General features: G+C 36.8%; 3 protein-coding genes across 4 annotated transcripts; 2 read left to right on the top strand and 1 right to left on the bottom strand.

The window, feature by feature from the left end:
* Positions 1 to 4,009: 4,009 nt before the first annotated feature.
* sox19b (SRY-box transcription factor 19b) lies at positions 4,010 to 7,972 on the top strand. 2 transcript variants are annotated; one of them, XR_013203641.1, is made up of 3 exons: positions 4,010 to 4,973; positions 5,592 to 6,085; positions 6,714 to 7,972. XR_013203641.1 is itself a non-coding variant. In XM_077228331.1 (2 exons), the coding sequence occupies exons 1-2, from the start codon at positions 4,339 to 4,341 to the stop codon at positions 5,836 to 5,838; spliced, it is 882 nt and encodes a 293-aa protein (XP_077084446.1). In that variant the 5' UTR covers positions 4,034 to 4,338; the 3' UTR covers positions 5,839 to 7,972. The 2 variants fall into 2 exon arrangements, 1 of the variants encoding a protein (XP_077084446.1); XM_077228331.1 differs by having other exon boundaries at positions 4,034 to 4,973; positions 5,592 to 7,972.
* A 7,494-nt stretch (positions 7,973 to 15,466) lies between these two features.
* On the bottom strand, positions 15,467 to 19,372 carry mpdu1b (mannose-P-dolichol utilization defect 1b). Its single transcript, XM_077228329.1, has 7 exons — positions 18,918 to 19,372; positions 18,451 to 18,516; positions 18,232 to 18,364; positions 17,966 to 18,051; positions 17,736 to 17,854; positions 17,545 to 17,655; positions 15,467 to 16,946 (listed from the first exon to the last, which is right to left on the bottom strand). The coding sequence occupies exons 1-7, from the start codon at positions 19,039 to 19,041 to the stop codon at positions 16,824 to 16,826; spliced, it is 762 nt and encodes a 253-aa protein (XP_077084444.1). The 5' UTR covers positions 19,042 to 19,372; the 3' UTR covers positions 15,467 to 16,823.
* A 35-nt stretch (positions 19,373 to 19,407) lies between these two features.
* On the top strand, positions 19,408 to 23,112 carry mblac1 (metallo-beta-lactamase domain containing 1). Its single transcript, XM_077228330.1, has 2 exons — positions 19,408 to 19,812; positions 19,926 to 23,112. Exons 1-2 carry the CDS (start codon positions 19,408 to 19,410, stop codon positions 20,166 to 20,168), a joined length of 648 nt encoding a protein of 215 aa, XP_077084445.1. The 3' UTR covers positions 20,169 to 23,112.
* The last annotated feature ends 46 nt before the right edge of the window (positions 23,113 to 23,158 follow it).

The raw sequence follows: 23,158 nt of genomic DNA, 5'->3' as shown, positions 1-23,158 counted from the left end.
TTTTAAATACACAATAACTAGGTTTATGTTTATTATCGATCCAACAAATCTTATGTATTAAATAACTGTTTTTTTGTTCCTCAGCCATATTTGTACCATATTCACAATTTTTAATGGATTCCATTTAATTGTTTTCACAATTAACATTGATGTTGATTCTAAGGAATTTGAATAAATAAGCCTACATGCAAAAAACAACAACTGCAGATTACTTAAATTCAAATATATGCAAATATTAGTAATAAACTATGCCATGATTAATTTTTTATTGTAGAGTAGTTTGAAGGATATGTAAGATACTCGTATGTTGAAAAACTGAACCTATAACTAAACTAAACCTGGTCACAATATGTATATTTTACAACTAATGTGATGGAATGAACTTCTGTTATGGCAATTATTTGCACTGCGATCAACAAGTAAATGTTCTCTTAAATCTTATTTGACATAACTATTCCCATTTGGGCAAAACTAAACTTTTGCTCATTCAATAAGCACACTTACCCTCGGTTTCACTGGCAAGGCTTACAGGTAAAGTTCACCCAAACATTAAAATTTTGTCAGTTGACAGTAGCCATTGAAAATAGAAAGCAAACAAACAGTGTCAATGGCTACCCTCAACGATCTGGTTACCAACATGTTTCAAGATATCGTCTTTTGTGCTCAATAGAAGAAAGAAACTCATACAGGTTTGGAACAACTTGAGGGTGAGTAAATAAAATAATTTTAATTTTTGGGTGAACTACCCCTTTAAGCCTAGTCCCAGACTAAAATGCATGTTTGAGCAGTTTTAACTGAAAACAACTTGCACTGGCATTTCTTAAAATATGTCACTGCTATTGTTTTGTCTCAAAATGCACACCAGTGATGTGTTTTTTTTTTGTCTAAGGGACGTTTATAATAGCTACTAATTAAGTCCTAATTAAACTAATCCTGGTTTAATCTAAACCCTGTTTGTGAAACCATGGCTAACTTAGATATTTAAGCACTAAATGATAACATATCATTATGCTGAATCTGGTACCCCTTTTTCAGTGAAAAACTCCTGAGAAGCGCACCTCTTGAAGCAAGAGTCAAGAGATAGACATAGTACAGCTCCTTTAATGGCAAGTTCTGAGTGCGTCCACAGGAGGGCAGATCTGAACACCATCTGTATCCACAGGAGAGAAAGGAGCTTTCAGCTGTGCCGCAAACTCAGGATGCATACCAATCCCATTGGACTTGTCATTCCAGCACATGGGGATGTATTAGGAAATGTTTTATTCACACATATGTGCCAATAGTTATCCGAACTCTCTGAAGGCCTGTGTCATTACAATTCCACGGCTGCAACTTTTGATCACTTCAGCGAGATCGCTTCACCAACATCCCCTGACATAAAGTGCGGGCCCTCATTCACCTGTCCATCACGCAAACACTATGTTAATTCCCGCATCATGTACCCCTGTCCCACGTCCCCTTCATTCAATTCATTGTGCCAATCCCCTCTCTTTCCTGCCCTTTTATACCCACAGTCTTCTTTTCCAACATTCTTCCTCCTATCACAGCCCTCCATTGGAGGCATAACAACCTCTCCCCTCCATCTCGCCCAGGGCTATACACCTTATGAGAAATGTTTTGATTATGTGTGCTCAGTGTAGGTGGCCCTCCGAAAAACTTTCACTGTCTGCATGGTAACCCCCCCCACCCCCCCACCCCATTCCACTACCCCCTCTCCCCCTGCTGGGCGCATGATTGTGGGCTCAGGGATTATGCGAGCAGGAGGCTCGTAAAGGGCCTGCCAGGGTCTTTCTGTGCAGTGACGGATGGCTAGGAGCCTCCATTTACATAAGAAGGGAGAGAATAGAGGCCCCATTCACTCGGTCTGTCAGGGAGGACTCAGGGACAAACTGCACTCTCTCCAAGTTGCCCTCTTCCCCTCTTTCCCTCTCAGTCTCTCTTTTCTTCTTTATCTTTGCCATTCTCCCTTCCCCTCAAGCTTTTCCTCATTCGTCCTCCTTTCTTCGAGCCATTGTACTCAGTCTCTTCCTTTTTGGGCCACTTAATTTTTTTTAAACTCTATTGGGTTTCCTATTTAAAATCAAAATGTCATATTTGTCCCAATGAATTACGTAGCATTTCATTTTTATTGTTCACAGATTAAAACAACAACAACAACTCAAAAATGGTATTACACTAATACACTCTAACTTAAAAGGATATTTTGAATGCCAAATATTGTTTTAAAAAGCCCCATCTGTCTAAAAGTTAAATTAAATTCTAAATGGTATTTCAAAATAAAAAATATATGTCACACACACACACATATATATATGTAGCTATAAAATGTGTGTGTTAATTTTATGACTTTATTGATTTGGATTTAACAATGCCAAATTGACTGTCCTTTTTTAAACATGCATTTTATAGCTTCTCAGTGGTCATGAGTGAATATTATCTGATAAAGTTCTTCAAGATGATATCAAGATATCATTAAAATACTTTTCTTTGGAAAAAAAAACATTTTGATCGGGATTCTCTTTTGTTTGTAATGCAATGACTGTAAACTTTCTTAGATATCTTGATGATCAATAAAACACATTCTTCATTTAAAAAAATAAAGAAGTAACAATTTATATAATTTGTTACTAATGACTAAGATATTTAATATAACTCTATATTTTACAGAACTCGACTAAAGTTACATTTTAGCATAGTATCCATAAATACTCAGTTTTTTGGTAATGTAGCGTAAGACTTATAGTGATTGAAAACAATTATTTATTAAAGCTAAATATTATTTGATTATTTTTGAATCTGCAATTCAAGTGGAAAAAAGTGTGCACACACTAAAAGAAAGATCAAATAAGCGAAAACAGTCTAGATGCCGTATTTATTTAGTTCAGTCATAGAACTCATGTTGATTCTCCTTTACAGGTTCATTCAGGTATCCGTGTTTGAGCAGCTTATAGACCATGCAGCTGAATGGGTGGTTATCTTTTGTGTGCACTTTCGAAAAACAACTGTGTTGTAACTTGTTTTGGACATACATATTCAAACCCATGAAAACACTGGTTTTAAAAAGCAATACAATAGTCAAAGAGAGGCATGTGGAGCACATGTGTATGCAGACATGAGGTCTTTGAGCTATCTGTGTTTGTAGGGGGCTACACTTAACATTTCTCGGAACGTCTTGGTTCTGTCTCAACCAAATGGGACAAAGAAACAAAGGATGGCAGAATGAGTCAGGCACTTTCCATAAAGAGCTTTACTATTTGTCCAAAAATGTTTTCTGGACATGGTTATAAGAATGAAGCCCCACAATTTGTGGTGTGATTGGCATTAACTGTCAGTCACAAACAGAAGCTGCTCGCATGTTTCACGAAGCACCTGCAAACTCACAGGCATTCACACCTGTGTCTACAAAAGCAGAGAAAGAAACATAAAGCTTTGCACCCACACCTTTTCTCAAGCAATTATAGAAGCAATCCACACCTTTAGAAGTTTCTGATATTCACATGTCATAAATGGTCATCAAAAGGGAGTAATGGCACATTTCTCATTATATATTGTGTACTGTAATAATTCCCATTTCACACAATTTACCCTGAAAACACAGCTCAATAAACGCACAATATTTAAACAAACTTTACGTTTTCACAGAAATTTTTCACATGACCCCACCATGACAGGGCTAAGAAATGTGCAACGTGAAACTAATTAAATCATAGAATGTGATTCAAAGATATCAGGTCCAAAATTAGCAACACAACATGTGTCTACTTTTTAAAGGCTTGTTTGTTTTGAAGTGTATAAAAACATGGGCCATGACAATTTTTACTGAAATGTGTAATAATTATCAGTTATACATATTTAGAATTGAATTCTCTGATCAATCAAATGAGCCTCTAGTTGTCTCTGCGTGCCGCTTACCTCCTACAACAAGTGATCTTCGACGTACAACACCACACCCCTACAATTGTTATGCAAATGAGCAAAGGGTTGCGTTGGGCGCTGATTGGACAGACGTGGAATACAATTATACAATTGGTTCAGTGTGGACTGCAAACTATTTCTGCTCAACAAGTGGCTTGTGGATAGCGTCTAACAGAGTTATAGAGAAACAAACTTTTCGAGATCTTTTTACTTTATTTTGTTTTTAAAAACTTGCCATAGCCTAAATGTTTTGATTAATCGTTTTCTCATTGCTCCTTTTTGGGAGTTTAATTTGGCGAGACAATCCCGGCTGTAAAGAGACTTCACCTGCGACGGATTTGTTTGACCTGATTAGCTTCGCTTGGACACTTTTAATTGGCTGCTTTACGCATTGAGCGGTTGAAACTCAAAGTGAGTAGAGGCATGATGTATAGCATGATGGAGCATGAACTGAAGACCGCGGGTCAACCTCATCCCCACCAGAACAGTCAAGGGATGCCTCCTCCGGTCAGCGGGGTTGGAACTGCGAATCACGGATCAAAAACTTCTTGTCCACCCGGCGGGGACCCCATGGACAAAGTGAAGCGCCCCATGAATGCGTTTATGGTGTGGTCTCGCGGTCAGCGGAGGAAAATGGCACAGGAGAACCCCAAAATGCACAACTCTGAGATAAGCAAACGCCTCGGAGCGGAATGGAAACTTTTAACGGACGCGGAGAAGAGACCGTTCATCGATGAGGCCAAACGTTTGCGGGCTGTACACATGAAGGAATACCCCGATTACAAATACAAACCTCGGCGTAAGACCAAAGCTCTCATGAAGAAGGACAATCACGTCGGCAAATATCCTCTTGCACACGGCAACCTGTTGGCTTCAGCCGTGGCACAGGGACAAAGTGGCAGCCCGAGAATGGACGGCTATGGCTGGGGTCACGCCGGTGGTTATATGAGCATGCAGGGCGAGGCACTCGGATACCCGCAGCAACTGCACCGCTACGACCTGTCGGCTCTCCAATACCCGGCGGCACAGACGTACATGAACAGCGCTAGTCCTTACAGGTTTGTTTTATCAAGGGATTTTAGTGCAGTTACAGTACTAGGGAAGCTTGTCAAATTGGGGAACTAAAAAAACTAGTTATGTGGGGCGCCCGCACACATAAATATGTTAACTGATTCAGTTTTCGTAGTTGAAGTTGAATCAAACATTTTTGAACCATTCATATTGGTCTCTTTAAATTTGTTTTATCAAACCAAAATTATTTTTAAAATATTAATTGTAGTAGGCTATATAAAGGCAATTTCATTTAGTTAAGTTGTTTTTGAAGTTGGTAAATTAATAAGCTTTTTGTGCTGAACTTGCCATTTCTATTTGATTATAAACAATTTTATTCAATATTTGGCGATTTTTTTTTGACTGCATATTTATTCATAATATGCTTATAGATTTTCTTATCTTTGCCCATATTTATTCAGCATTTGCCAATAGATTTTCTCAGATTCACCACAAATAAGCTGACTTGACCTGTTATTTGCTTGTCAGCATTACTTGGATCAAATGCAGAGAGATGTTTTATGTGGAAAGATAGATTCTCAAAGCCGTTCATGTGTCTGATGCCCTGATCTTACTTTGTCGATCACATTTTAATGGCTTATTTTGTCTCCTTTTTTTGTCCACAGCCAAATGTCATATAGTGGCAGCCCTCAGCAACCCAGTCCAGTGATGTCTATGGTTAAACAAGAACCCCTATCCCATTCACCTACTGGAGTACCAAACCATCACCGTGGTGCTTTCCAAGGGGACCTGAGGGACATGATTAGCATGTACATTCCAGGTGGGGATACCAGCGATAGCTCAAACCAGAGGGCATACCCTGGTGTCCAACAGCACTATCTAGGTGGAACTGTTCCCCTCACTCATATCTGAAGTTTGGGGAATACTCCCTGAACTCCTATTAGTTGGACCCTTATTGGGACTGTAGTGCCACCCATAGACTGTATGGATTACTGAACACTTCTGATTGTTTACTACCTCCTTGCTTTAAATGATCTGAAGTTGTCTGCTGAAACTGTCTAGCAAACTTAGCTTTTTCATTCTCCTGTTTTCTTCCTGTATTTGCAGCCATCACACTGACCAATACCCTTTAACCTCCTTACTCATGGCATTATGGACAATTAAAGGGGTTAGTTCACCCAAAAATGAAAACGATGTCATTACTCGCCCTCATGTCTTTCCAAAGGCTTTAGTTTATCTTCAGAACACGAATGAAGATTGATTTTTTTTTAAATGAAAATTGAGAGCTTTGTCCCTCCATTGACAGTCTACGCAACTGATACTTTCAAACCCTCGAAAGTTTGTAAAGATATAATTAAAATATCCACGTAACTCCAGTGGTTTAACCTCAATTTTATTTAGTGCCGCGAGTGCTTTTGTTTGAGCAAAAAAAAAACAATTTACCTCTTTATTTAAAAAAATATTAATCTCGTTTACGTAACAATGTCCACTTTCGTGACAACACATGCGTTGTGGTGCTCTCTTGTACACATGTTGGAGATTAATATTTTGCGTCATTTAAAATTAAGTTTAAACCACTGGAGTCACATGGATTACTTTAATGATGACTGTACTACTTTTCTGGGTCTTGATAGTGGTAATTGCGTAGGCTGTCAATGGAGGGATAGAAAGATCTCAGATTTCATCGAATATCTTAATTTGTGTTCCGAAGATGAACGTCAGTCTTTCAGGTTTGGAACGACATGAGGATGAGTAATTAATGACTGGATTTTCATTTTTGGGTGAACTAACCCTTTAAGTCAGCTTTTTTTTCAATTGCAGATATTTTAGCACAGGCATCCTCTTTCTTCCTGAATGGATAATAGTTTTTTTTAATTAAATGGTATTCTTTTGTGACCTGTACAATGTTTAGAACATGCGTTGTTCATGCAGCAGTGGGCAATCATGATTTAAAATGTAATTGGGGTACAAAACAGGTTAGCCAATATTGATCACAATGGCCAGTGATGGACAACATGAGACCTTAAGGAGTGTAAATTAGTTTCTGTTTTGTGAACCCTGTTTCCCACTTGTATGCCCAAACTGGCTCAGCACGTGGAATAACTGAGTGACTGGTCAAGTTGACCTTTTAAGTTTCTTTAAATTTGGGTATTAATATAAGTGTTTTGGACAATCTCAAGGCTTTCTTCAAATAAATAGCATGAAAATGACCGTATCGATCAGCATTGACATTCCCTCATCCAATCTTTGAAACTATTACCCAATTTGTAATAGAGAGGAAAGTCATTCAGTCACTATATGCTTTTATTTCAAAATTAAAAAATAACTGAAAATACGTATGTACCATACCAGTGTGCACATACGTTTGTCAATTAACTTTTTTTTCTTTTTTTTGTATGTAGTCTCTACAATGAAATTGCACTCCTGTAAATGGTCAATATTTTAGCCATATTTACAGATTGCTAAATGTTGAGTTTGTCTTGCCTAGTATTCCAGCATTTCCCTCTTATGGGTCAAACTCGAATGCACTGATCTTCGCTGTCAGTCGATGCACTTCGTTAGACTAGAAGGTACTCTACCTCATCTGGTCTTTCTCATTCTACCACAGCATTAAGTCTGCTTTTGCCATTACAGTATGGTTGACCAGTGAGTTCAGTGGACTTGACTGAAATTTTCTGTTGGGCACTGTTGTCCCCCTCCCCTACTGTGACCGTGGTCCTTTGACAACAAAATGCAAAGTTATGTCAAGGTCTTGAGGTTTGTCTTGAGCTCAAAGTTTGTGTAGGTGGCATTTTGTGGCAGTCAAAAATTAAGTTGGCTACCACGAAGCTTGGTTAGTTACTAATATTTTGGTTAAATGGTGATTTTTAAGCACAATGATAAACAGTTTACATTGCCATTGAAGTGAGTTTGCAGCTTGCGGTTTAATTTTTTATTTTTCATGGTTTTAATTTAGGTTGTAAATACCTTTTTGTACAGTGTATATTTCTTGTTTTTTGTGGCTCTTATAAGGGCCGTTTTTACAGAATAAAAAATTTAAATGCAACTTCTGGTCTCAAGTTTTCTAATTTTTTAAATACATTTTCACATCTAAATGTTTTTGATTCCCAAGTCACATGGAAATGGAATTTGATGCACATTGTCATCTTGGACCTTTAGCATCACTGGGACTAAAGTTCTCTTCCCAATCCCTTTGTTGGTAAATACTGTTTGCAGTCACCCATTATCAATTTGATGTGAAAGTGTCTAACTACCAAATAAAAAAATATTTGCTGTCAACATGGTGGTCTCTAAGGCTGGGCTAGACTATTTTCAAATCTTAAACTGTGAGAGACCACAGACACAAGGGCAGTTTCAACCGATTTGGCGATTTTAACCGCACTAGAAGATTTGTCTGGACCGTGAAACCACACACCTGTCGATTGTAGACTAGCAAGCTCAAACTTGACTTGAGAAGAACAACAAATGGAGGATGATCAACCTCATCAGCTGGTTCTCCTTGCGTGAGTTTTTTTTTTAAGCGGAAAAAAAGAATATGGGTAATCTTCTTTCGCAGCCCAATCAAGAGTTGGATATTTAAGATTTGGGATTGCGCGTGGGCTCCGAAGAGGTCGGTAGCAGTAAAATAATTGTATTTTTTTTTTTTTAACAAAAAGTCAGTTGCGAGAAGCCTCAAATCAGGCCACACTCCACAGATCATTAGGGGTTGCAAACCAAGCTTAAATTCTTTAAGTGTATGATCAGCCTAAGGGTCAAGCAACTGCATTTTCAACTAAAAAAAGAAAATATTTTGTTTTTGGCTGTTCATTTACACGACAACAGCGTTTTGGGGGCCTGAAAATGCAAACTTAAAAAAAAAGGGGTTTCAAAGTGCAAGTTTTTGAAAACGATATCGTTATTGTTCTGTGTAAACCACAAAAACGCGAATTTGTGAAAACCGTGATATTACGTGTTCAGGTGTAGTTTTTCTTCACAAAGTGACATCGCCAATAAATGTCCTGACATTAATAATACAGCATTTTTTATTGTTTTTAATAAACAGGGATCATTTTGACAGTACGTGAAAACACAAAGAAAAAACCTTTCCGTTTTTATTACATCTTTGTCATGTAAACATACCTTTAGAGGTTACCTGTTCCATGTAAAAATAAACTTTTTTTTAAATTGCCACTATTATTTATTTGCAATTTACAAACAAATTTAAAATCCATGATCAGGCATTATCTCATGTGACAACAAATGCTTTTAAACATTTATCAAACATTTATTTTGTGTTAAACATTTAAGCCATATAATTTACTTTTAATTAAAGCAGTTTTTCTTTTGTATTATTTATTTAGTTTTAATAATAGCCTACGTTTGTGTAGTAAAAAGTTAGAGACGATGAATAAATATAAAGAAACAGGCCGAATGGAACGATTTAATGGCGAAATCATCTACTCTGCCCCCAAATTCACTGTCCACCTCAACATAACCCTCTCTCGCCAGATTGAAAACTGGTTGTTGTCTCGGTCGTAATTGGCCGTTTCGGAGGCACATTGTCCGTCGCTTTTGAGATCGCAGGTGTACGTAGTAAGCCACTGAATCCAGAGAGGCTCCCTTGGACCACTTTGTTCCCTTTTCTCGCTTCCCGCTGTGCGGAAAATTAGCGTTGCCGTCGTTTCTCTCCGTTTTCTTCTCGGGTTTAACCCCCTCAACTCCTAATGTCATTCTCATGAAAATGTAAAAGCTCGCCGCGGCTAATCGGAGGGCGAAGGGAGGGGGGCTGCTGGGAAGAGCGTGTACTTTCATTAACCTTGATAACAGTTCAGGCGTGTTCCCAAGTTAGATGCAAGAAAATCATTATCCATTACCAATTTTTTAAAAAAAGTGTTTAAAGGGTGAAAATCAAGCCCACTTTGGTTTCAAAAGAGCTGCGTTTATCGTCAGACGACTTCTGACTATGCTGAGGGTTAAGAGGGCGAATGTGGGTGTCGAGAAGAGGGTGGGGGACTGGGGGTGTTGAATTTTCTGGTGAGAAACATACCATCACTTAGCAACGATCACTGAGGCTTAAACAAACTGTTACCATTGTATATTTTGGGTTGCCAGTTAGCAGATTAAGGCCAAAATTCGAATGAATGAAATTGACTGAATGATCACGAGTTTTTTGTTGTTGTTTTTTTTATTTTATTTGTTAAACTGCATTTTTTTCTACATTTTAAATTTGTTGACAGCTTGTTACTATTTCGTCATAAACCCGGAAACGGGATTAATGGTTGCTCTGGAAACTGGGGGGTGCGTATTATTTACATGCATTCCGAGGGAGCCGCTCCCCTCCTGCACGCACACATGCACACTTCACAGACTTCACTGCCTAAGAGGTGAAATAAAAACAGAGGAGGTGAAATAAAAACAGAGAATGTAAAGAACGTGGTAATTATGGCTATGAATTGACAAATTTACTCTGAAATATAGATATTCCATTGTGCATTTCCACTTAGGCTGTGTAAACAAGGAAACACAATGTAGGCCTATATAGACAGGCCTTAATTCAGAGCAGCGACAGGTAAAGCGAGGCTTTGAGGAATATAGCCAACTGAAAGTGTTTAATGGCATCTGCTGTAAAAAAAAAAAATGTATAAAGCTCCTAGATCACTGATACTTTTCCACAGCTCGTGTTGTCTACAATACACGGAAGAGATATAAGAGAATAAGGCCTAGGCTATACATACTGTACAATTATGAAAATTCACGAGCATGTATGCCGGCCACACCAACAACAAGCAACATTTTTGTGCCATACAAGATAAAATGTTTGATGTAAAGGAATATTTTGTTCCAAAAAGAAAATTATTTCATTATCTCATCCTTCTGTCATGTTCTGTCTGCATTTATGTTGTTCGGTGTGTTTTGTTTATGCTCATTAAAATGTTGTTCTCTCTACAGAGGAATTTCCCCAGTATTATAATTCTTTTCATTTCTGTTTCACAGAAAAATAAGTTGAATGCCACAAGGGTGAGTAAATAATAACATAGCCTATGTTTTTCTTTTTCAGTGCGCTATTTCATTTTCAATCTGTTCACAGGCCTACATCAAAACATCTTTCATCACTCACTTGCGTGATGGCTTGTCAGTCATACCTTAGATGTTGTGTATGCACAGGTGAGTGAGTGGGCGTACATTTTTCTTCCCTTTTTTTAAACAGCTGCTACGGTTGGTTGAAATGCCACCAGGGCTGCAGACACGCATGTGTGTGAATCAACCTAAACGACCATTGCCTGTCACGCAATAACAGGGGGTGGCCAGACTCATCCGATAACATTCTGTTGTGTCTGCACTTGTCAAATAAAGGGCTAATTTTATAGGCTAATAATATGAAAACTGTTTAGATAGGAACAAACTTTTGTGTATTACAAGAGCTCACATATTTTGTGCACATACATTATAAAAGCTAAATGGTAGAGCAAAACGAGGTATAGTGACAAATCTGCACACCATAGGCAGGATGTTTCTGCCAAATCTATCAACATCCTATCTTCCGTTATCTTTTTTTATTATCAAGATTTGGATGCTATTCTAAGTGGGAGGTGTACCTGACAACTTTTTCCACTTTATTTATTTATTGCAAAATAAAATGAAACACCCGATTGATTCCTGTTTGTCAACAAAACATGTCTACATCAAAAGACTGGCATGAGGCCAAAGCAGTAATCGCTGATCTTACCTAATAGCTCGCAATGAGGTATAATGAATTGTTCTGGATGACAACCATGATTTTCCTATTGATTTTTTTTTTTTTTGTCGTAATGAATTTTAAAAAGCTGAAGAGTAAGTTGTATATGGTACATTTAGTATATTGACTGAGTACTTCAATGTAGTCTCTGCAATTCTATAATTTTTTTAAAGGAGCCAGTTTCAAACAAACAAAAAAATGCATTGATAAAATGGAAAATGTTCTATAATAGAGACCCCAGACGTCAAAGCCCACCTTTCTGAGCATCTATGGTACGCTTTGAAAGAGCACGTGTCCATTTCTGTCAGGTTAATGTGGTTAATAGAGGAAGCATTTGCACAGCAATGAAAGAGTGATTGACAGCTAACACTAATGATCGCACCACACCCTGGGCAAGACTGGTCTTGCAGCAAATCGAAGGAAAGCAAGGTGGGGTGAAACAGAGGCAGAGGGAAACAAGATACTCAGGATTACTATTTCCAAAAAAGATAATGCCTTCACCTGTGATTTTATGCATGCAATGTTAACAGGCGTAGTTGTGATGTTACTACACTAGCTGCGAGCTAAATATCTTTTAGTCTCTGACAAACCGGTCTGACACATGAAATCTTCCGTTATAGGCTTGATAAGATATTTGTCAAACACCCTACATAGGTGAGGAGGTGGTGGTATACGTAACGCTGATTAGATATGGGAAACAGTCTTCTCCTCAGGTGAGGTGAGATAAGAACATAGGCCGTACTGTAAGACCTTTCCAACAGACCTGAGGAAAAAAACAAACAGATTACGAAATGCAACATTATGGATTATATTAATACATTCATTAAACTGTCAAGAAAAAAAAATCCTGACCACTCTCAAAGAGTCAAAGTAACCCTCTTTTCCTTATTCCATTTACGTACATAACGTTATCCTCATAGCATAATTACCTAAGTCATATTTCAATGTTTTTATGCTAGGCAATTATGCTATGAGGCTAACGATAAATAAGCTTAATACATTAATGCTCAAAAGTATATATTTTTAATGTTTTTGAAAGAAGACTCTTATGCTCGCCAAAGCTGCATTTATTTGTTTAGTTACAGTAATATTGTGAAATATTATTACAATTATTCATCTGATGACAAAACTGAATTTTCAGCAGCCATTATTCTAGTATTCAGTGTCACACGATTCTTTAGAAATCATTCTAATATGCTTATTTTGGTGCTCAAGAAACATTTAGTTTTATTATCAATGTTGAAAACAGTTGTGCTGCCTATTTTTATGGAAACCGTGATTTTTTTTGGACATTATTAATGTCTTTACTCTCACTTTTAATCAATTCAATGCATCCTTGCTGAATTTTTTTTGATAATACCTTTATTAATGATAATAATGAAAAAGGGTCTGCACGGAGAAAAACTAAGTAAACATTTACTTAATTCTTCTTTTGCGAGTTTTTGCATGCAGATTTTTAAAGTAAACTTCAGGTATGGAATTAAGTAAAATCTACTTAACTGAGTTAAGTAAAATTAACAAAGAAAATAAATTTAACTTGGCCAGTTTAAATTTGAGTAATTTCTACTTTTTACTTTGCAATACTCTGTTTCCGGTACATTTTACTCAAACACTATAACACTGAATAAAGCCATGATTTAAAAGTGTATGCTTTACTTCTAAGTAAATAATGAATAGGTATTGTGTAGACAATCTGCATAATAGAAGTAATGTGATACAGTTTCCTGTGCTTGAATCTTAACACTTAGTACACAATACAGTAACATTCAGTTAATCATTTTTGAGTATGAATGTATCATTTTGAGTACAGAAAATGATCTCCACATATCAAAAGCAAGTTAACCTAACAACAAAAACAATGAAAAAACAGTGTAAATACAGCTGGAAAACAGTGGAAAATGCGACCGTATTAATTATTCATGCCCCAGTGCATGATGAGAACACCAGTATCAGAAAGTTGAGTTGGTTTTATTTAATTTGCTAACGTTGATATTAACGCTTTAATTTCTTCAAGCTTACATTGAGTACTAACATAGAATTAATTTTGTTTTTTTTATTCTTGCCTGAACTATATTATTCAGGTATAAATTCCATGTTTTTTTCTGTATTTACTTCACCACAAAAATGTATTTTTTCAGTGTGTGATGAGCATTGACAACAGTTTGACACAAACTATGCTTAACCTTGCTGATTGGCAAGAATAGCCGGTTGCAGTTGGAGGTGGAGTTAAGAGACATCAAGTTGGATACTTTGTAGAGTCAAGTCATTCTTTTTGTAGAGTACGGGAAACACACTATCTACAGGAAAGCAAAAACAATGCTGTTGAGTTGACGGTAAATTTAAGTAGAATGTGCTGTCTAAATTGTAAGCAGTTAATTAACGATGAGCATGTGAGCACAACCAAAGAAAACATGCTGACTATGAAGATGCCTTTAAAGGGCCTTACAGAGGAGCATCACTTTCATGCTTATATGAAATCTCTATAAATAAACTATAATATATGGTCAAAAGACAGTTGTTCCCTGTTTCAAGTCTAGGGTTTATTTTAATGCTGCAAAGATATGAACCAATTTACAGAAACACTTTCCTCCATTGACTGACTTTGTGGCACTTCTCTATTCATATTTTTAGTTATTTGTTTTTGTGATATTTGATTTGGAGAAGCCACTACCCTACAGAGGATGTTTTGTTTTGGAGGATGGATGAATGATTTGGAGATTATTTTGTTTCTTAATTTTACCCTTTGCATTTAAAATGATTTCTAACCTCCTGTTAATATAGATTTTTTTCCCTTAAACATCTCACATCAATTTTTAGTTAAATTGTAGTCTCAGTTTTATCCTGCTAAATAATTCTTATCCTTTTATCCAGATCAAATAAATGCACAAACTTTTAGTATGGGATCAAGATAATTATCAGGTAAATTACTGATAATTAATCAAAGTTGTTCGAAATTCAATGTATGGTTGTAAATAGCTTATATTTAGATTACATTAGATGTAATAGTTGTTCTAATTTGTCATTGCAAAATGTCAGTGTCTGTGCATTAATAAGGTGGTGTTAAATAGAATTTGATAATTTGAGATTACATCACAGAAATAATGTGCTCTTGCTTCAAGGGCTTTTCGATATTTAGATAAACACTCTCATTATGCCTGTAGCTCATCTTATGTCACTTGCACTCAGCCGTCCTGTACATGATAACCATTGTTCAATCACACTGTAAAAATGATTATTCAAAGTTGTAAATATAACAAAGATTATTAGAGTGAAAATAGTTTCAAAGTAAATATTACATCAATTTTTTTTTCTTGTTTGAACTCTGCTTATGTCTGTCTGCTCCCTATAAATCTACAAGACAGAGTAAGACTTTTTAAAAAGTATAATACCAGGTGAAACTTGAACAATTTGAATATCGTACAACAGTTCATGTATTTCAGTAATTTAAATTAAAAGGTGAAACTAGTTATATATACTAAATATATTATATGCATGATTATACTTTTATTAGAATTTCATGCTAACTGGTTTCAGACTTCTGGAGGTGGACTTAAAATTGCCAATGAATGCAGAACCAGTACTGCCAGTACACTTTTCTGTGCTATATACTGTAGACTGTGCTTCTCTTTAAAAAGTGATGACGAATGAAGGCTAAAGGACAGGCAAGTCATTAAAAACAGCTAGTAGGGTAAAGGGTACCTACCAGTGGACAAAACTGACAGCGATTATATTTTTACCAACTCTTTGCCTCTCTCTGGTGGTACATTTATGTATCACAGTCCATCACTTCAAACCACCCATAATGGATAAATGAAAAAACACAACTTTAAAATAAACTGTTTTATTATTTTCTTCTACAACTGATTGTGACTTTAAGACTTTCGCACTAAAAGAAATTCTTTGTGAACAGTGAGTAATAAACACTACAAATAATATAAATGTTTTACTCAACGGTCAAAAGTACAATGCAACTTTAGATATGGAAAAAACGTAATTACAGCCATTTGTAAAATGTCATTCCTGAAATAAACCAACAATGAACAATAGATGTTCACATGCAAAAAAGGAAAATTAATTCACATGTGTGCAAATATGCAATGTCGATCATTCAAATAAAATTTCCTTTTACCTGTATACAGTTTAAAACAACTTGTATTTGATGGGTGAACACTACCATATTGAACAAACAAAAAAGTGCTTTGTAGTAATTTTTTCTTATTGTACCCAGTCCCCTTTATATCATTATGACACTCGACAGCACGGCTACATGTACTATTGCATGGCCATTGCAAGAAATACAACAGCAATTGATTTACTAGTTTCCATGTATTACCTAAAGAAAACCCTTTATTTTGTCAAACGCCAAAACATATTGTGGGGTGTAAAGCAACATGAGCATTTCTAGGTTCTAGAAAACTTTGTGAAATAGTGTCCATATGGTGGGATTTGTATACACACAGAACAAAAAAACAATCCCCTATGGGGATAATACTAATACCCTATGAGGTTCTAGTAGGGCTGCCTTTAGCATGATGACACATATTATCATATGTGCATTTTTTAAAGTATGCATTTTATGTATTTATTTGGTACAATTTGGTCACTTTTACAATTCTGGAATACATGTTTACAAAAACCTTGGTAAAAGTTTTTTCGAAGATTTGTTGTTGAATTCAAAATGGCTACTTGGTTTTAGTGAATATGCAGTGAGCCCGGTTAATGGGAGTAACAAGACAAAACTCTAAGACAGGATGGCAGTAATTATACATGAGGATTTAGTACATACAGTATGTTTGTACATTTATGGTTGAATGCAAGAATACTATGGACACTACTCCCTTCTCTGAGCTAAGAAAATGGTCCAAAAATTGCCTAATTAAATAACCCACTACCATAAAAGGGGCGGAGGAAAAGATCTAGTATTAAAAAATTACCCCTCACCATACTGGCTTTTTTTTGTCCAATTAAGGGACCTGGAATACATGAATGTGTGAATTTATACAGTATTCATACCTGCCTCTCCAGTTCTGATATGTTAACAATAAATGCACTTAACTGATCAAGGGACAGTGTTCAATTTTACAAGAACCGTCATTTTGATTAGGATACATCTGATCCCCAATCGGCTGTCCAGTGCACTTAGTTGACTTGAATGGTCACTGAATTTGCATTTCGTTTGGATCTACTCAGTCTTCTTCCTGAGGGCAGGGCTGCTTTTCCAGTAGTAGAGAACCTGAGCTGTGATCACACCATTACAGCAAGAAGAGATGATGTAGGTGACAGCCATGAGGGAATCTCCTGTTTCCTGTACAGGGACATAGGACACATTAAAATGGTCACTTCACAATGAACCCATTTCAAACAATGAGGATCATAAATAACTTACACTATCATTCAAAAGTTTCAGTTCAGCAACATTTTTTTGTTTTGAAAAACAGAGATACTTAAAGCAAGGATTAAATTGAATTAAATTGATCAAAAGTGGCCGTAAAGATGTTTACATCAAAAAGAAAAATAAATAAATGCTGTTCTTTTAAACTTTCTACTCAAAGAATCCTAAAAAAAAATGTATGATGGTTTCCTTAAAAATATTAAGCATCACAACGGGTTATTGTGAACAACTATTTAGAAATGTTTCTTGAGCACCAAATCAGCACATTAGAGTGATTTCATGTGAATCATGTGACACTGAAGACTGGAATAATGATGCTGAAAATTCAGGTTTGCCATCACAGAAATAAATTCGAAAATTTTCTGAAATAAACAGTATTTCTAAACTGAAATAATATTTCACAATATTACGGTTACTTTACTGTATTTTGATTCAGTACATTTTGCCTTGATGAGCATAAGAGACTTTTATTCGCTTTAATATGGGATGATAGCTCATACGGTGGTGTTACCTGCACTGTAGTGAATATGCGTGCTAGAGAGCCGGCAAACAGCAGAAACACTGAAATAGCTGACAGCTGCCCAGTGTGGCCATTTGTGTAGTTGGTACCAGCCTGAATTAACTGAAGACAGAGAAAATCAGATAAATACATTTCTGCTGGTTCAACTGTTGAACAGGGTTGTTTCTTTTGGCCTAGCTTACCCGTCCAAAGATGATGGCTGGCATATTAGAGGCTTGCATGGTAGTGACAACAGACATGGGGATCATGGGAGAGAGGAGCACTGCCAACAGTCCAAAGTAGACTGCCATAAACCCCAAACCTGCACAACACAATCAAAAGATAACGATTAAAAACTGACTATTCAAATTTAAAAATGCAACACATTTTTTTTTTTTTTTAAATGAATAAACATGTGGAATTGTCTTATTACCTTTGACGGTGTTTCCTCCATAGTGCTGTATGAGGAAACCAATGGTCACAGTTTGAAACATGAGAAAAAGTGCCTCACCCCAGGAACTGCCAAAAATATTCACAGGCACATGTTTTATATCTTTGTTTCTATTAGCCAGTTTTCCTCTTTGTTGTTTTTCATTTATAAATGCATGGTGTTTGTGTGGACAAATGTTTACCAAAATCGTAAATAAATATGAAATTAGACTTAAACATATTTATGAAAGAGCATCACTATTAATTTACCTGAAAGGGAAGCTGTTGGCAATACTGTAGGCCATGGTGCCTGTGATAGCAAATAGCTCTAGTAGTACAGAGTTAAAGCTCAGTCCCTCAGCACTTTTAGCACCAATCAGCTTTAGAATCTGAGGCAGCTTTACTATGAAGAAACATGCACAAATCATCAGTGTTAGGCGAAATTGTCTTGGTTTTTTATGTTATAAAGATGGTGGAGATTTTCCTTACCCAATACAGAACCAAGGATGATCCCAATGCCTAGGCCTTTGCTGATTACAATCTTCAGACAATCCACTGTAGAGATTCACAAAGAAGAACTTCAATAGTCAGACTTCAATATGATTGGCATGTAAAAGTTGACCCACACGGTTAATATAAGCCAAACAGATAACACATTTAATACAGACATTATTACTTTTTTGTGCAAATTATAATGCAGATGACGTTTAACATTTTAACGTGTATGATGTATGCATTAAAAACTGAAAACATCAAAACTAAAAGAGTCCTAAATTGTGACAGCATTTACGGACACTAGACCCAGTAAGAAATGGACATGTGTATAGTTTACAGTAGAGAAATCCTCTTTGTCATTGACTCGTTATTAGTATAATATAACTTACCAGGAAATAATCTTTGAAATAGCTTCCATTTATCTATAAAGCTGCAACAAAACTAATAAAACGTGAACCTACCGTGCAGAAGATTGAACTGTAAAAAGAACTCGTCATAACATGTTTCTGGCATTAAATAATTAACAAGAATATCTTTAAAAGGATCCATGAATGATGTTTCTGCAACTGCTTCCGATGCCGCCATGATGGAAACGTCAAATGATCACGTGATGTAGTGCGTCACTGTAGTACTTCGCCTCTATTTATGAAAATACTTCTATGTCCATGCTAGCAGCTCATGTTCCCGCGATTGAATAGAGAGGGCACAAAATATCACTTGATTTAATTATTATTGCTGTCATTATTATTATTATTAGTGTTTATACACTTTGACTTGTCCTTCTACCAGCAAAAGGTGGCGCGATTGTACCATAACGCCAGATCAAAATTTCCCCCTTAGTTTGTCCTTAGTGACTTTCCGTAGAAGTATGGAGCGATGCTGAAAATAACATTTTCAGCTGTTGTAAACTTTTTGTTTCTTTGAATTATTATCCCGATTACTCAGGCTCAAATGGACATGCATCGCTCAATAAGAAAAAGTGAATCTGGCATCAATCCCAACATTTCAGGCCACCCGTATTGTGTCTCAGTATTGAAAGAGGGCTACTGCACAGCAGAACCAGACGGCGCGTTTAGAGCTGACGGTACCATTTCTTTAATTACCGGACCACAAAATATTCTAGTAGACACCGGGGGTCCTTGGGACCGAGACTTTCTCGTCGAAAAACTGAAGGAGAAGGGTATGACGCCAGAGAGTGTTGATATAGTAGTCGGAACCCACGGCCATTCTGACCACGTGGGAAACTTGGGGTTGTTTCCAGACGCCAAAATAATTGTGGGATGTGACATGAGCGTGGGAGATCGATATCTACCAAACCAGCTGGCCGAGGGACAGCCACACCATATTGATGATTTTGTACGTTATTCATATAAGTCATATAGGGCCATAACTAGACTAGCAAAGTGAAGTAACATAGGTTATAATTATATTTAGTAGACACTAATTTGGTAATCCACTTTATCCACCAGGTATCCATCATTCCAACACCTGGCCACATGGGCAGAGATGTCAGTGTCCTAGTAAAGGGAACATCAGAGGGTGCAGTCCTTGTCGCTGGAGACTTGTTTGAACGTTGCCATGATGAAGACTCCTGGAAGGAGCTGAGCGAGAACCCTCAGATACAAGAGACCAACCGACAGAAGGCGTTACTGATAGCGGATGTAATAATTCCTGGACATGGGCCATTATTTAGAGTGCACAAGCAATCATGACATTAACGTAATCTTGGACCTGAGGTATATATAGACAGATCAATTATGAAACAAAGAACACATTAATTTATATCACCAATGTGGCACAATAATTTTAAAATAGCACATTAGTGCTGACTCGTATCATTCTGTTCACATATTTTTTGAATGTATTTAAAATTAGGCTACTAGTCATTCCTTTTTAGTTCAAAATAGGTATTTTCACACGCTTATCTGCATGGTGTAACCATTCATAAGTATATCTATGACATATAACAGTGAAAATGAGTTGCAGTACTCTACTGTGGGTGTGAAATGGAATCACTTTATTCATGAATGTTAACAGTGGGTTTTTCAGTTTACCATGACTGCTCAAGCCACTGACCTACTTGCTTTTGCAGTTATTTTTAGGCTTTTTCTTATTTGTGAGTCATGTGTCAAAAGATGGTCATGGAAGATATAACTGATGACGGAGCAGTAGTAAATGAGGTCAAGGTTGGATTGTACTTAAAATAATTTATAGATGGAAATTGTATGTGTACCATCTTAATTCTTTATATGCGTAATACAAAATTAAGCACTTGCTGTTGTGAATGTTTGTAATTTTAAACAGTTAAAGGAGAGTTAATGGAAAGGGATAAAATGGGATTTCTGTCATTTACTCACCTACAAGTTGTTCCAAACCTATATACATTTCTTTGTTCTGCTGAACACAAAGATATTTTAAAGAATGTTTGTAACAAAACAGTTGTGGGGCATTATTGACTTAGTTCTGCGTCAAATTCGCGCCGCGTTAACCAATAAGGAGCCAGCTTGCTGCTGTCACGTGGTGAAGTAAATATTTTACCACATAAAAACTTGATTTTAATATATGAGACATTCATTTTGTATGCTATTTATTGCATATCTAATCTAGATTATGTGAAACATTATTATTATTCTAATGTAAAGAGAACCAACATAATTTAGTGCAAGAACATCGTGTCTGTGTTGTGAAGGAAAAAAACACAGGACAGTTTAATCACTTTTGTAGTAGCCTAGGCTGGCTCCATTTATCATCAAAACAAAAATAAATTTCAGATTGGGTGATGGGCATACCTGTCAAGTTTTGAATTTGAAAATAAGGGAAATTTTCCGGCGCCCACCGCGAGCAGTCCCACCACCCCAACCAAGCTCCAGTAGGCTACGTTAACGTTATCCCTTACATTTTCAGACAAGTGTTATAGCTTAAATGAAAACACAAAATATGAAGAGCATTTATTTTAAAGGCTTATTTGCATATTTTCTGTTCATTTAACATTGCTCTGTCTCATTTACATTTTATTTTCATTCCACACATTCTTTTCATTTCATATTGCTTTTCTTTTACAGTTTTTCTTTACATGTCACATAACTTTTCTTTACTCTTTTAGTGAGTTATTGTTCAAATTTGTTGCAGACTTTGCATTCTTTAACCTGATAGGCTGCAACAGTGCAACCCCACTTTTGAAAAATCCTCAGACAGAAATGGCATACCCAAACTGAAACAGATAGCCTACAGATCATAAACACTTTGCACTAAAATCACAAGTAGGCTATGATCTCATTTGAAAGCTGACACCTGACAGTTTATTGTAAATGTATAATTAATTATTGTCATAATGAAAAAATAGTTATTAATAGCTACAAAGTTTTGTAAAGTTATTAGAAATGTATTTTGTATGAAACATCTTCAAAGTTTCTGAGAATAGGCTACAATAGTGGTCAAATACTGGAACTTGAGTGTTATATCTTTTTAATGATGTATGGTTTGTCAAGGTAATAACATTAAATCTGATAGTAACTTTTAACTATTTAATCAAAAAACAAAAAAACGCTTCAGTGCGTCGGCGCACTGGCAAAGGTTAACAGGTTTTAAGATGCTAAAGTCGCAGTTACAAAACGCGTGACTGTCCCCTATACCCTGCTCCTCTTCAGAAAAGTAAATTCGCTGTCCCATTGATCGCGGTATTTAGCCTACATGAGGGTTTTGGTTTTGTGTCAGGAGTGCCTTCCGTCTTTGTCGTAGCGTCCACCATCCGTCTCCGATTTTTTTTTCTTTTCCCCCCCGCGTTGTCACTCATCATCTGACCTCACACACTAACCTCGCGGCAACTGCCACCTACAGTACGTAGCAGGCTACTGCAGGTGGCAGTTATCGCGTGGCTAGTGACAGAGCTCAGATTGGCAATGTTTTTGTTTTTTTTATCCGCCCGTGCCATTATTATTTTTTAGTAGCGCAGGTTAAAATACGGGAGATTTACGGTAAAATACTAATACCGGAGGACGGCGGGAAAGAAGGGTTAAATACGGGACTTTCCCGGCCAAAACGGGATACTTGACAGTTATGGGTGGGTGAGGGCGAGGGTGATCCTCGCTCCGATGCGGGACAGCAGGTTATTGAACTGGGCGCGGCACAGGCGGAAGTACCGCTGAAAGCAGCCGTCATCCAGGCGCAGCTCCTGGAGCAAATGGTGAAACTCGCCGAACTGGGTTCGCCTCCGAAGGGTCTGGTGGACCCAATACGGCGATGATGATCCCTACGCCGCTGTTCTGCTCTCCAGAGCAAATACAGAGCGGTGACTCTCTCGATAAATGACCTATCAACAACAGACATATTGTAAAAAGATGGCCGCCAACGGGGTCGAAACTTTTGAAACTTTCGCCTCTGAGGCGCGGAAATTTCGCTTCACACTTTTGTTTTTACGCGCGTCATCACTCTTGTCGCGCGAATTAACACAAAGTGGTCAAGCGTCAAAATAGACGCGAATTTGACGCGCTATTCGCGTCCGGTGTGAACAAATACAGGATTGGGACAACTTGAGGGTGATTAAATAGGCTACTGACAGAATTTCCTTTTTTGATGAAATATCCCTTAAGTACAATCATAATATGCAATTAAAAACAGTTATCAAGTAATAAAAGACCATTTACACATTTTTTATGACCTAAATGTTAATTCATTGCATTATACTGCCATTTGCTGAAACCCA

The sequence above is a fragment of the Siphateles boraxobius genome, unplaced genomic scaffold, assembly GCF_051911475.1.
Source record: "Siphateles boraxobius isolate OS27281-9 unplaced genomic scaffold, OSU_SipBor_1 130, whole genome shotgun sequence".
In the NCBI taxonomy this organism is placed as follows: Eukaryota; Metazoa; Chordata; class Actinopteri; order Cypriniformes; family Leuciscidae; genus Siphateles; species Siphateles boraxobius.
The sequence above is the reverse complement of the archived record's forward strand: the minus strand, read 5'-3'. Positions and strand labels throughout refer to the sequence as shown.

Coding starts and splice junctions, on each gene's coding strand:
- mpdu1b (XM_077228329.1), bottom strand. CDS start 19,041: ATGGCGGCATCGGAAGCAGTTGCAGAAACATCATTCATGGATCCTTTT. Junction 18,365..18,450: donor CATCCTTGGTTCTGTATTGG/GTAAGGAAAATC, acceptor GTTTCTTCATAG/TAAAGCTGCCTCAGATTCTA. Junction 17,855..17,965: donor TGGAGGAAACACCGTCAAAG/GTAATAAGACAA, acceptor TGTGTTGTGCAG/GTTTGGGGTTTATGGCAGTC.
- sox19b (XM_077228331.1), top strand. CDS start 4,339: ATGATGTATAGCATGATGGAGCATGAACTGAAGACCGCGGGTCAACCT. Junction 4,974..5,591: donor AACAGCGCTAGTCCTTACAG/GTTTGTTTTATC, acceptor TTTTGTCCACAG/CCAAATGTCATATAGTGGCA.
- mblac1 (XM_077228330.1), top strand. CDS start 19,408: ATGGACATGCATCGCTCAATAAGAAAAAGTGAATCTGGCATCAATCCC. Junction 19,813..19,925: donor CACACCATATTGATGATTTT/GTACGTTATTCA, acceptor TTTATCCACCAG/GTATCCATCATTCCAACACC.